This window comes from Salmo trutta, chromosome 3 (assembly GCF_901001165.1).
Source record: "Salmo trutta chromosome 3, fSalTru1.1, whole genome shotgun sequence".
NCBI lineage: Eukaryota > Metazoa > Chordata > Actinopteri > Salmoniformes > Salmonidae > Salmo > Salmo trutta.
This window is the reverse complement of record NC_042959.1, coordinates 48,728,025-48,741,046: the sequence shown is the minus strand read 5'-3', so window position 1 is coordinate 48,741,046 and position 13,022 is coordinate 48,728,025. Positions and strand designations below refer to the sequence as shown.

Genomic DNA, 13,022 nt, shown 5'->3' with positions numbered 1-13,022 from the left:
ACCCCACTGAGGGTGATACTATCGGAGTTGGCCGTCTGTTGCCAGAGCTGTGAGCGTGCAAAAGAGATCAGTTTTTTTTTCTCCCCTTTGGGATCTATCAGATCGGCGTGTAACCAGCAAGAGTTTATCGCCCAATGCAAGGTGGCTCTTGCCAGAGGCTGCTAGCGTCTGTCTGTCTGCCATTGTCTGTGGCCAAACAAGGTTGTTCAGCATCCTCTCGCTCGCCCCGGTTGTTTGAATGGATGTGCAATGCGTTTTTGTGTTTCTGTGTAAAAAAAAAATAATAAAAAAGTTTGTCAAATATTTCCTTCTGTCGTCCAAATGGGGATATGAGTATTGGTTTTCAGGCAGAAGAGAAAAGCAATGTGATTCTCAGTACAGTAGCCAGCTCCTCTCAAAAGCAGGGGAATAGACCTTACCAGTGGTTGGAACTGACATTATTTTCCAATCGTTTCGTCCATTTTTTTTTTTCTCATTCTGTTCCTTTTCAAACCTCTGAAATCGATACTTTTTTTCCCCATTTACCTCAACATTAAATTACTTCACCAATGGATAGAACTGCTTGCTATGGAGCAGGCAAGCTATGTACATGCATTGGACAGACAAGTGTAGGGTGCGCGATGCGACCTGAAATTGGGAATCTTGTTCTTATGACATGCATTATCTGAATTAGGCCTACAGAATTATACCTACAGAGGAGTGGCTTCTATGAAGGAACTTTGAATGTCTTTTTGAATTTCAGAGATTTGGCTTAACTAACGTTGGACCAGAGCTAGGCCTTAATCATGACTGTTCCATTACATTACACATAATGCCACCTAGAGTTTGAGAGCTAGACCAGAGCTAACAAGCTTATGTGCAGGGTGGCACCAGAATTAAAATTCAACCGTCTTACCTTTTTGTAGTTACTAAATTCAATGTGAAACGTGATAACTATAGTATCCTTAACTAGCATGGATTTAAAAAATATTGTTCATTTCACTGATAATCATAAGAAACGAGTCTATCCACTTCCTCTTTATGTCCCCGTTGTTGCATAGAGATCTATAGAGCTAGTAATGTTTTCTGTCCCATTATGGCGTCTGTAAGCACACAGGCAGCGCCATTGAGGCCAATACAACATTGCGATCTCTATGCAACAACTGGTCAGAGAATGAGGAAGTGGATAGAATCTAATTTCATGATCATCATTGAAATTAACAAATGTATAAGATATTGATTACTATGTATAGATTTGTAAGACTATAAATGACCAACCACCCAGTTTTGGTGTAGTTAGGTCTATTTCCCTGCTTTTGAGAGGAGCTGGCTACTGTACCGGGAGATTCCCAGCAATTGCGCTAAGCTAACTTTAATCTCCAAACTGCACGCTGCCATATAAAAATGGTTCGTCTGACTCTATGCAAGCAGATAAACGACCTTAATCAGACCTAAATTAGATCCTGACTGGTCGCCCCCCCCCCCCCCCCCCCCCCCCCCCCCCCAGGTAGTAGGGTAGGCAACAATACATCTGACCCTCAACATGGGGTCCCTCTGGGTGTGTGCTTAGTCCCCTCCTGTACTCCCTGTTCACCCACAACTGAGTGGCCACGCACGACTCAACACATTAAGCTTGCCGACGACACAACGGTGGTAGGCCTGATTAGGGCTGTTACGGTGACTGTATTTTTACCACCACACCAGTGGTCACTAGTCATGAAGGCAGTCAAATTCTATGTGACCGTTTAGTCATCGTAATTAGGCTTCGCCAAGCTCTGATGTGGCTGTTGATCATTAGTAGCCTACCAAACTGTCAGGTACTCAGCATGCTATTGTCCCCTCTATTCACTCTATCAATACAAATGTAATCAAAAAGATAATCAAACACTTCATGAGAGCCCATGAGATCATGTTGCGCAACATTTCTATAGGCTTTGCAGTTGCGTGAGAAAACAGCGTGATGGCTTCTATTAAAAAGTGGAGGATCCCATCAGTGTTCTATAGGCTAGGCCTACTATATTAATTTCTCAACTTTCCTAATATTAAGCACATTGCAAAGACAAGCAACAGGATTATAGCCTACCTGGCTGGCATGAAAATGAACCACGAGAAAAGCGTCCTCCATTTGCTATTTAATCATAAATGACATGTATGTTTCGAGACGGGTGCATGGTAATGGTCCATTCTAAATCAAAACAAATTTCACACATTTTATTTAGTATATTTAAAGACAAGATTTAATAAAACCATTACATGCATAATTGCATTTGTGGTCACTTTTGATAATGTTTTTTTCCCGCTAATGGAACATTGAGAAATATTTATTTCTTGCACCGAATACAATAGTTCAACTTTTGTACTATGGGGGATAGTCAATTGACACAAGCCTAGTGCTTTTGCTGTTCGCTTGTCCTACTCACCTTTTTGGCTGACAAAGTACATGTGGACAGTTCTGGGGTGCGCTCTGAATGGTCTGTCCTCTTTTAAGATCTGTTTTGTTTATGTTGGATGCAGTAGGGTCTTCATTTCTGCTACATTATCAAATGTGATTGTCTCAAACCGGTGAAATGTTGTGAATAGGCTCTGAGTATAAAATCATTAGACCCTGTGACTTAGCTGATCTTGGGCCCGGTCTCCTCTTTCAGGTGTGGCAGTACATCACCCTGATGCGACGCATCTTCCTCATCGACTGCCCCGGTGTCGTTTACCCCTCTGAAGACAGCGAGAGCGACATCGTGTTGAAAGGAGTGGTATGTTACTATTTTTCTCCATCAATAATCTATATGGTTGTTTTTGTTTTGTAGTAAACCATTTATATTTTATTTGAGCAGGCAGGGCTATACAGTGAGCTCAATGTATTGGGACGGTGGAAAATTGTTTGTTTTGGCTCTGTACTCCAGCACATTGGATTTGAAATGGTTAAAGTGCAGACGGTCGGCTTTAATTTGAGGGTATTTTCATCCATGTTGGGTAAACTGTTTGGAAATGTACTTTTTGCGCCTGGTCCTCCCCATTTTAGAGGAACAAAAATATTGAGACAAATTCACTTGTGTATTAATGTAGTCAAAAGTTTAGTATTTGGTCCCATATTCCTAGCATGCAAGGATTTCATCAAGCTGGTGACGCCAAACTTGTTGGATGCATTTGTTGTTTGTTTTAGTTGCGTTTCAGATTATTTTGTGCCCAATAGAAATGAAAGGTAAATAATGTATCTATCATTTTGGTGTTACTTTCATGGTGAATAGAATGTTTCTGAACACTTGTATATTAATGTGGATGCTACCATGATTACAGATAGTCCTTAATGAATAGTGAATAATAATGGGTGAGAAAGTTAGATGAACAAATAGCATACCACCCTCCCCTCCCAAAAAATGCTAACCTCCCCTGTTATTGTAATGGTGAGAGGTTAGCATGTTTTGGGGGTATAATATTTGTGTGTAACTTTTTCACTGATAATTTTGTATACTTCCATGTCTAAACCTGTACCATTTCTAACCTAACAATTGTATCATTGTACGCTTCACTGCTGTTTCCCAGGTGCAAGTGGAGAAGATCCGTAACCCGGAGGAGCATATCCCGGCGGTGCTAGAGCGGGCCAAACCAGAGTACATCCAGAAGACGTACCGCATCCCCACCTGGAGCTCCCCAGAGGACTTCCTGGAGAAACTGGCGATGCGCATGGGCAAACTCCTCAAGGTCAGGGCCTGGGTCATATTATTTAGCGCGCACCCTAGCAAAACATTTTAACGGAAAACAAAAAGCGTTTCTTATTGGACAAGCCCAGATAGTCCCTCCATGTTCCAGTCAGTTGTCTCTTGTTTGGTACTTAATTAACATCACCCTGGAGTGTATCAATGGGGGCTGAAGTCACCGTTTCAGGGTCATTGACTGTAGGCTGTTGGTCGATCCAGATCTGTTGGTGCTTCATAGCCAACTCATATGGTTGTTGTTTGGCATGCTAATGACCATAGGGATTGGCAAGACAGCACAGATCTGAGACCACCAGGCTACATTGTCTGGGCTGCTTGTCTTCATTTCTGACCATCTTTCATCTGTCTGAATTAGCTTTATAACTCTTTGTGGTCAATGGAATTTCAATGTCACAATATATATTAGTCCTGAAAGGTGTAGGTTTTCATGATTTATCTTTGTGTATTTGACAAGCTGGATGTCAGTGGTAAAAATGATCTTCCCTAAACATACACTATGTTTTTGTATGGGCCTTTTCTTGATCAGTTTGAAATTCTACACTTGGCCCTAAAGCTTATTTGGAACTCATCAATCCAAGTGGCACATAAGGTCTATATAAGGAGGCTCCATTTATTCCTACTTTATTTTCTTCTCATGTTTCCCTAATGCATGATCTGTTGCAGGGGGGTGAGCCAGACCTTACCTGTGTCTCCAAAATGGTGCTGAACGACTGGCAGAGAGGACGCATCCCCTTCTTCGTAAAACCCCCTGGCTGTGAGGAAGAGCATGAGGTGAGAGTTGGACGAACGGCTGGAATAATACCTTCTGTCTCGCACACAAAGAGACATTCCCAACAGTAATGTTAGCACATACTCTGGTTATAGTCTGCCACCCTCTGGCTAAATGTAAAATATCATCACAGGACTTGCCAAGAGTGCATGCATGGTCACATTGACTTTCTTTGCTCAAGTTTTCTTTTTATTTGACAAGTAAAAATAGATATAAAGATGCTCCAGCCAGGGACAACAATGCATACATTAAAATGATTGAGGCTAAAACCCAGTCTTATTTCCGTTGTGGTCCTCTCAATTGAGCAACAAGATTGTCCACTCAATCTGAAATGTACACATGGTCTGCATGCATCCCGATTATCTACCTTTCTCCTGAAGTGTGCACTTTCACACACTCCCCATTGTGGATTTAACTGGATTGGTGTAAGCATTGGCTGGAGGTAGTTTCCATCATTTTTAAGTCCATGCGAATGAGTGCAAGTGCACACTTCAGGAGAATCGAAACCTAGCCATGATTATGAAAGCTGTACTGACTGGTGTGTTGTTTTCAGGGCAAGGATAAACTGCCAGTGGAAGGGGCACCAGAAGCTACAGAGAGTGTACAGGAAGAAGGAGCAACAGAGGAGCAGAGCGAGGAGATGGTGGCTGCAGTGTCGCCCGAGCAGGAGGCCCAGCACCAGCAGAAACGCAAACATGAGCAGGTGCAGAAGATCCTCTCCAATGTCCGGCAGAACTTCGGCAAGATCAACGTGGCGCCCGAGTTCAACGACGAAGACCTGGCACCCGTGCAGACCGACGACCTCGCTTTCTCTGACCTGTCTGGCTCGGACGTGGAGAAGGATAGCGAGGAAGAGGAAAATGGAGATGAAGAGAAGGGGGATGGGGAGACAGCAGCCGGAGACGCTGAGGCCGCCGCCACCACCCCAGCCGGTCAGCCCGCCAAGGTGGGGGAAAAAAAGAGTTCGCGTGAGACGATCCGCGAGCTGGACGGGAAGATTGCGAAGTACAAGCAGTTCCTGGACCGGGCCAGACTCAAGCGCTTCTCCGGCATCCGGTTTGTCTTATTCTTCTCAGTTCTCCCCACCACTTATCATTTCAGTCTTGTTTTGAATATGTGCTTAATTAAGCCCACATCAACCCCAGAGCTTGCCCAAAAGACGGGCATAGCTCTGTCCCAAGTGGCACCCTATTCCCAATATAGTGCACTCCAAAAGTAGTGCTCTATGTAGGATGCCATTTGGGACAAAGCCATAGGGGGAGAGAGATGAAGGCTGCCTGGGTCCTTTGAGGTGAAACATGATTGGCAGCTGCTCATACTGTTCTGTCTGATCGATGGGGTTTATCATTTGTTGATTTGTTCCGCCCACTCACCCACCGTCTCTCTCGCTGGAGAACTTCAGCTCACGCCCCCTCGCTCAACGTCAAATAAGAGTCGTCTGCGACCAATTTGCTTTCCATTGTCGGCTCAGCGAATTCCAACGGGACTAAACCGTCTGGATGTGTAGGGAGTAATAAGGTTATGTGATGTCTCTTTCTACTTTTCTTTTTTGTACAGGATTCCGAAGGCGCTCTCTGACAAAGTGCTCACAGACATGAAAGTGAAGCAGGTGGCGAATAAACCACAACCTAAAGGTAACAACTTCATTTCAACTTATTTGTGATTTTCCTTTGTTGGCTTACCTGACATCCCAAATGCAGGGGTTAAAGTTCTGTCACTGACGGATTTCTGTCTTATGGATTCTTTTTTTTGCTATATTTCCAATTGAAAAGGACTGGAATTGGTCAAACTTGTAGTTTAATACATTTACAAAATGATCCTCTTTCCCTAAAAGCATGATGGTCATTACTTTTTTGTTACATGAAAGGGGAGGTTAACTTCCCTCCACAGACATTCAATCTGAGATCAACTTAAGTTTCAGTAATCTGATTTATTTTCCTTTAACCTGCCAAATGTATTCCATCAAAGAATAAAAGGGCCTTCTCGCAAAAAAAGTATTCATGGATGGCAGCGGATAAAATGTATAATTACAGTAGGTATTTGGCAAAAGACCACTAAACAAGCAATCAAACCATATAAAGGGGGATACCTAGTCAGTTGTACAACTGAATGCCTTCAACTGAAATGTCTTCTGCATTTAACCCAACCCCACAGCCTTAAATTGACATCCACGTCTTCGGCGCCCGGGGAACAGTGGGTTAACTGCATTGCTCAGGGGCAGAACGACAGATTTTTACCTTGTCAGCTCGGGGAATCGATCCAGCAACCTTTCGGTTACTGGCCCAACGCTCTAACCACTAGGCTACCTGCCACCCCAATGGGAATGTCCTATTAACTGGTTTAGTAATTCCATGCCTTTTGTTCCTCAGTCGTAACACAGGTCGGCAAGAAGAGGAAAATCGAGGAGGCAGAGGAGCTCACGCGTCCACACAGAAGTTTAACATCCAAGCAGGTACTGCATGTTCACTTACCCTGCGGTTTGACATCAAACAGGCCCATCGATCTTGACTGGACGCCTCTGATGGATAGCCACTCCCCTACCGCTATTGTTAATGGAATGAAGGCAGTGTTCTTCCTCAAGCTTAAATCTCACTCATTTGTCTGTCTCTCCCCCTCTGCAGAGGAGAGCAGCAGATCGTGCTCAGAAGGTGAAGAAAGTTGGAACACGCTATTACGAAACGCACAACGTCAAGAACAAAAACAAGAACAGAAAGATGCCTACAGCGCCCAGCGAGGGCAAGAAAGCCAAGAGATCGAAGCGCTAGTCTGGGGTCCAAGACACCAAATTGGGACATTTCTAATAAATATTTATTTTAATGACCCTGTCATTGTAATGAATTGTTTTAAGGTGTCTTGGTACCTACCCTTGGTATCTTGATGGAAAGTGATTTGGGTTAGGGTGCATTAGGTTTTGATGAACCTAATTGCTTGACGCATTAACCTAATCCTGAGTGACCTTCAACGAAGTGACAACGATCAATGTTGCGTCAAACTATTACTTAAACTCATAAGGAGCTTCACTGCGAAGTGAAAGGATGAGTCTGTCATCCAAAAAAAAGTACACTTGTACTGCATAGCCTGGATGCCCGTCTGTTTTCATTCTTTTGCTAACTCCTTATGGAACTGTCAAATTTGGCATGACAATTCCATAAGGAGTTGGCTAGAGAGCAGAAACACACTGGCACCCAGGTTATGTACTGCACTTTTGGAAAAAACATCAAGTGACATTATTATTCTTCTTGAAATATACATGTCATACCATAAAATAAAGAATATGAACAAATTACTTGAATTTTAAAAAAATGTATTCTGCTATAGTAACGCAAGGCTTTATGGTTATGAAGTAGACGTTTATTACATAATGCTGTGTTGGACCATCTGAAATCTGCCGGTTATAGATCACTTGTGGAATGAAGGGGTCACTTTTTGGGGGCAATGAACCCCTCCAGCTGTGCCTGTAAAGGATAAGAAATTGAAATGTTAAAAATATCTATCAAATATACACAAGTATGTGGACACCCCTTCAAATTAGTGTTTAGCCATACTCGTTGCTGACAGGTGTATAAATTTGAGTACGCAGCCATGCAATCTCCATACAAACATTTAAGGGCATTCTACTGCCAGAGCTCAGTGACTTTCAACTTGGCACTGTCATAGGATGCCACCTTTCCAAGAAGTCAGTTCGTCAAATTTCTGCCCTGCTAGAGTTGCCACGGTCAACTGTAAGTGCTGTTATTGTGAAGTGGAAACATCTAGGAGCAACAACGGCTCAGCCGCGAAGTGGTAGGACATAAGCTCACAGAACGGGACCGCCGAGTGCTGACGCGCTTAGTTTGGAACTCCAAAGTTCCAAACTGCCTCTGGAAGCAACGTCAGCACAAGAACTGTTCATCGGGAGCTTCATGAAATGGGTTTTCCATGGCCGAGTAGCCGCACACAAGCAATGCCAAGCGTTGGCTGGAGTGGTGTAAAGCTCACTGCCATTGGACTCTCGAGCAGTGGAAACGTGTTCTCTGGAGTGTTGAATCACGCTTCAACAGACAAACCAGGATTTGGCGAATGCCAAACAAGCCTCTGAATGTTCTTGAACCTGATCGAACATCTCTGGAGACCTGAAAATAGCTGTGCAGCAATGCTCCCCATCCAACCTGACAGAGCTTGAGAGAATCTGCAGAGAAGAATGGGAGAAACTCCAAATACCGGTGTGCCAAGCTTGTAGTGTCATACCCAAGAAGACTGAGGCTGTAATCACTGCCAAAGGTGCTGCAACAAAGTACTGAGTAAAGGGTCTGAATACCCATGTAAATAATGTTTTTTAATATAAATTAGCAAACATTTCTAAAAACCTGTTTTTTTTCTTTGTCATTATGGGGTATGGTGTGTAGATGAGGGGGAAAAAATATTTTAGAATAAAGCTGGAACCTAATAAAATGGAAAAAGTCAAGGGTTCTGAATACTTTCTGAAGGCACCGAACGAAAGTATAAACGCAATATGTAACAATTTCAAATATTTACTCAGTTATAGTGCATATATGGAAATCAGTCATTTAAAATAAATTCATTAGGCCCTAATCTATGGATTTCACATGACTGGGAAAACAGATATGCATCTGTTGGTCACAGATACAGTTGAAACTGGGATTCATCCGTGAAGCGCACCCTTCTTCAGCGTGCCAGTGCCCATCAAAGGTGAGCATTTGCCCACTGAAGTCCATTACAACGCTGAACTGCAGTCAGGTCAAGACCATGGTGAGGACAACAAGCATGTAGATAAGCTGACAGTTTGTGCAGAAATTCTTCAGTTGTGCAAACCTACAGTTTCATCAGCTGTCCGGTTTGCTGGTTTCAGAAGATCCCGCAGGTGAAGAAGCCGGATGTGGAGGACCTGGGCTGGCGTAGTTACACGTGGTCTGCGGTTGAGACCGGTTGGACGTACTGCCAAATTCTCTAAAATGACAGAGGTAGCTTATGGTAGAGCAATATACATTCTAATCTCTGGCAACAGCTCTGGTGGACATTCTTGCAGTCAGCATGCCAATTGCACGTTCTCAAAAATGTTGACATCTGTGGCATTGTTTTTTGTGACAAAACTGTACATTTTAGAGTGGTCTTTTATTGTCCCCAGCACAAGGTGCACATGTGTAATGATCCTGTTTAATCAACTTCTTGATATGCCACAGCTGTCAGGTGGATGGATTATCTTGGCAAAGGAGAAATGCTCACTAACAGGGATGTAAAAAAAATGTGTGCACAACATTGAGAAATAAGCTTTTTGTGCATGTGGAAAGTTTCTGGGATAATTTAATTCAACTGGTACCAACACTTTTGATGTGTTTTTATTTTTGTTAAGTATATTTTAATTGACTTAAAGTGATTGATTTCCTTTCAAAGTCTTTCTTGGAGTTGGGAAAATTCTGCCTTATTTGGCGCAAAAATGCCCATAGGAGTTGGCAAGACTGCACAGGGATGGTGACTGGGTGCCTTTACCTTAAGCTGCTGGTTGGTTCTCTTCAGGAACTGAATCTCCTCTGTGTGTTTCTTCTCCTCCACCTGCCGTCTCTGTCTCCCTCTTCTCGATGGCCTCACACTTGGCCTTCTGCTCGTTAACCTGTCTCGCCAGGTCCCGCTTCTTGTTCTCCAAATCGGAGATCTACACAAATCAAATTCACTTTGGGGTAACAAAGGTTTTTAATCATTCAATGGCACAACAGTCCATTCACTTGGATTGTTTATCCTCATTCATTATCTTTAGCTTTATCTGTAAGAAGTGGTAAAAGATGAGTGTTCTCTGACGTCATGGGCTGGGTTTAGACAGGCAACCTAATTCTCATTTCTTATCACTAATTTGTTATTTTAACCAATCAGATCAACTCGGACACAGGTTAAACCCACTGAAATTGCTTTTTAGTTCAGAACCAGGTTTATGCTAGCCTAATCTAGTCCTCTTGGAAATTGGCCCGGCTTTAGAATTTGCATCCAACACACCTTTCCAATATTACTACTGTCCATGCATCTCATCTCATCTTTTCTTCCTCTCTCTCTCCTTACCGAAGCACTGGGAGTAGAGCTCCCTGAGGACTGGGCAGATGCCAGTCTCCCTGGCCTGTCTCTGCTGCTGCTCCTATAGGTGCACCACGTCCATGCGGGTACACGGCGTGCTAGACACCTGCTGCACCCACAGCTGGTTGGTCTCCATCCATTCCCTGTAACACTGGTAGAGCTGAGATTAACACAGGGTTGCCAGATTTTAGGTTTTACAAAACCGGGAATATTGGTTAATTTCTCTAAGGGGAAAAATAGCGAGAAGGGTGTTAATCAGTAAAGATGTGTCTGGGTCATGTTATACCAGGGTAGTAGGATGGCATTGAGGATCTCCTCGGTTTGCTCTTTGTTGGCATCGGCTGAGGAGGTGTTGGGTTTGGGTAGAGGTGGCACAGGGCCAGTCATGGCAGGCTGTTGTGGGGCCACTTTCAGAGTCCGTGCCTGAATTTGCAGTACACATTTAGATTAGAAGAACATCCATCTTCAGCTAATTTGATGTTGAAAAAAAGCAAAGATAATTGTTTGACATCTCTCACCGCTCACTAGGAACATTGGCATCACATTGATTTCAAAATAATGCCCGTGGATGTAATGTATGTTAGATACCACTATATGGATGCAGTTAACTACCTGTAGCTGGGTGATTATGCAACTTCAGACACTTTGGCAGTGCAAACTTTCAGAAATTAAAACTTATTCAAACACCATTTTACCAGTATTGTACTTGTCTTTGATTTGTCTAGAACCTATATCTGATAATAGCTGCGATTGTACTATTCAGGAATTTATATATTTGTCATTTTTCCCCAGACAGCCATAGACAAATGTAATTTCCATCACGTCATTAAACATCCATTTTAGTTGAAAATGAAATATCATACAATTGATTTATAATGGATTTCTTATACATTTCTACATGAACTTGTATTGAATATTATTTAAAGTGTTTTTTAAGGTTTTCCTAATATTAATAATTGAACATGACGCCTGAATGTATAAACTTGCCTTGGTGACAGCTGAAAACATTTATTTATCATAAAAAAATAAGATATTTCCACCCAACCTTATTGTGAGATTATGATAACAACCATATGATTTCCATATCTAAAACAAATAAATGTATGTAAATTATACATAAGATACTCATTTACCTCAAAAATCTGGGTTGTGATGAAAATGACAAGGTGTGATGAAAATGACAAGGTGTGGTGGAAATGACATTTGTTAAACATTTCAGACCTTTACTGGGTTGTAGGCCCATCACTCAAAGTGTACAGCAGTAGCTGATGGGCAGAGCTCGAGGAAGTAGGTCAGTGTTTTTGCTAGATGGGCCCAGATAGCAGAGGGGTCATAGAAGAACTGTATCATTTGAGCAAGTGAAACTGTATCATTTGTGGTATGTCCAACACAGGTGTGGAGGGTCACCTGCTTGTGAGAATCACCAAAGTGAACTGCCTGGAATTCACTGGTGTATTTACACAGGTAGTTCTCTGCAAAGTCAATATGCACAATGATCACCTCTCCCCAGATTCTCTTAATTTTCTCAGTTTGGAGTATTGGTGATGAATTTTGTACACGTGTTTCCCCAACTTCTCTTTCAATCCTTTGGATAAGTCCTCCAATAGAATCTGCAGTGTGTCACATACCTTTTCTTTTACTGTCAAATGTACAGTGAACTTCTCCATGTTCACTCTTTGTTTTTCTACACAAGCAATATTTACCTAGATTTTTCTTCAATTTCTGGACATCACATCTGGAACAACTGTCCACTGCAGCCATGCGCTTCAGTGTCACAATATGTTTCCATGGTAACTACATTAACATTCTCTTGAAAAAACTTTATTAATAAGGAATTTGTCCTCAGTGGTGGAAATGACACCACTCCCAAAGGACAGGTATATTTTGTGTAAAAAAAACAATATAAAGGGCATACTAACAAATATTGATATAGATTTTATTTCATTGACTCTTTCTGCAGTACATAACATTATGATGTGTAATTATTAATATTTTCTCATAGAAAAACATAGTAGAAGCTTAAAAGTCTGGGTCAGGAACAAGGGCAAAAGAGTGAAATTGAGGTATAAAATGTATCTGAAAAGTAGCTTAGATACTTGATAGAGAGGTGTTTAAAAAAGTATGGGGTGATTCCAGTGTGAACTTAACATACAAATATTTTTTATATTTTTTATAGAATCCCCAAAATTGACCAGACATGGAAGTGCCTGTAGTTGCAGAATCACCCAGCTACTGTAACTAACGTTAGCAGCCAGCATTAAACACGTGTTTTGTTAACGTTACTCTACCTTTGGTGACTTATTATCTGTTTCTGCTCACCAAGACTGGGTTGTCATATTTCAGCAGAGAATCAGCTAGAGGAATCATTGTGATACTTTGATTACACTACACATAAAAACGTGGTTTGTTGTAGCAAGTAATGTATGTTTGTGTTGTTGAAATGTGAATTGATAACTTATTTGTTTATTTCTACCATGGCAACTTAATTCCATGCGCGAGTC

General features: G+C 42.1%; 1 protein-coding gene across 1 annotated transcript in view; it reads left to right on the top strand.

Moving 5' to 3' along the window:
- LOC115176902 (nucleolar GTP-binding protein 2) overlaps positions 1-7,747 on the top strand; it is a 30,862-nt gene extending 23,115 nt beyond the window's left edge. The window contains exons 10-16 of the mRNA XM_029737276.1: positions 2,625-2,729; positions 3,520-3,678; positions 4,356-4,463; positions 5,015-5,517; positions 6,019-6,095; positions 6,831-6,913; positions 7,083-7,747. Coding sequence (XP_029593136.1) covers positions 2,625-2,729; positions 3,520-3,678; positions 4,356-4,463; positions 5,015-5,517; positions 6,019-6,095; positions 6,831-6,913; positions 7,083-7,226 — 1,179 coding nt within the window. The 3' untranslated portion in view covers positions 7,227-7,747. The remainder of the gene's footprint in view (positions 1-2,624; positions 2,730-3,519; positions 3,679-4,355; positions 4,464-5,014; positions 5,518-6,018; positions 6,096-6,830; positions 6,914-7,082) is intronic.
- Positions 7,748-13,022: the final 5,275 nt, after the last annotated feature.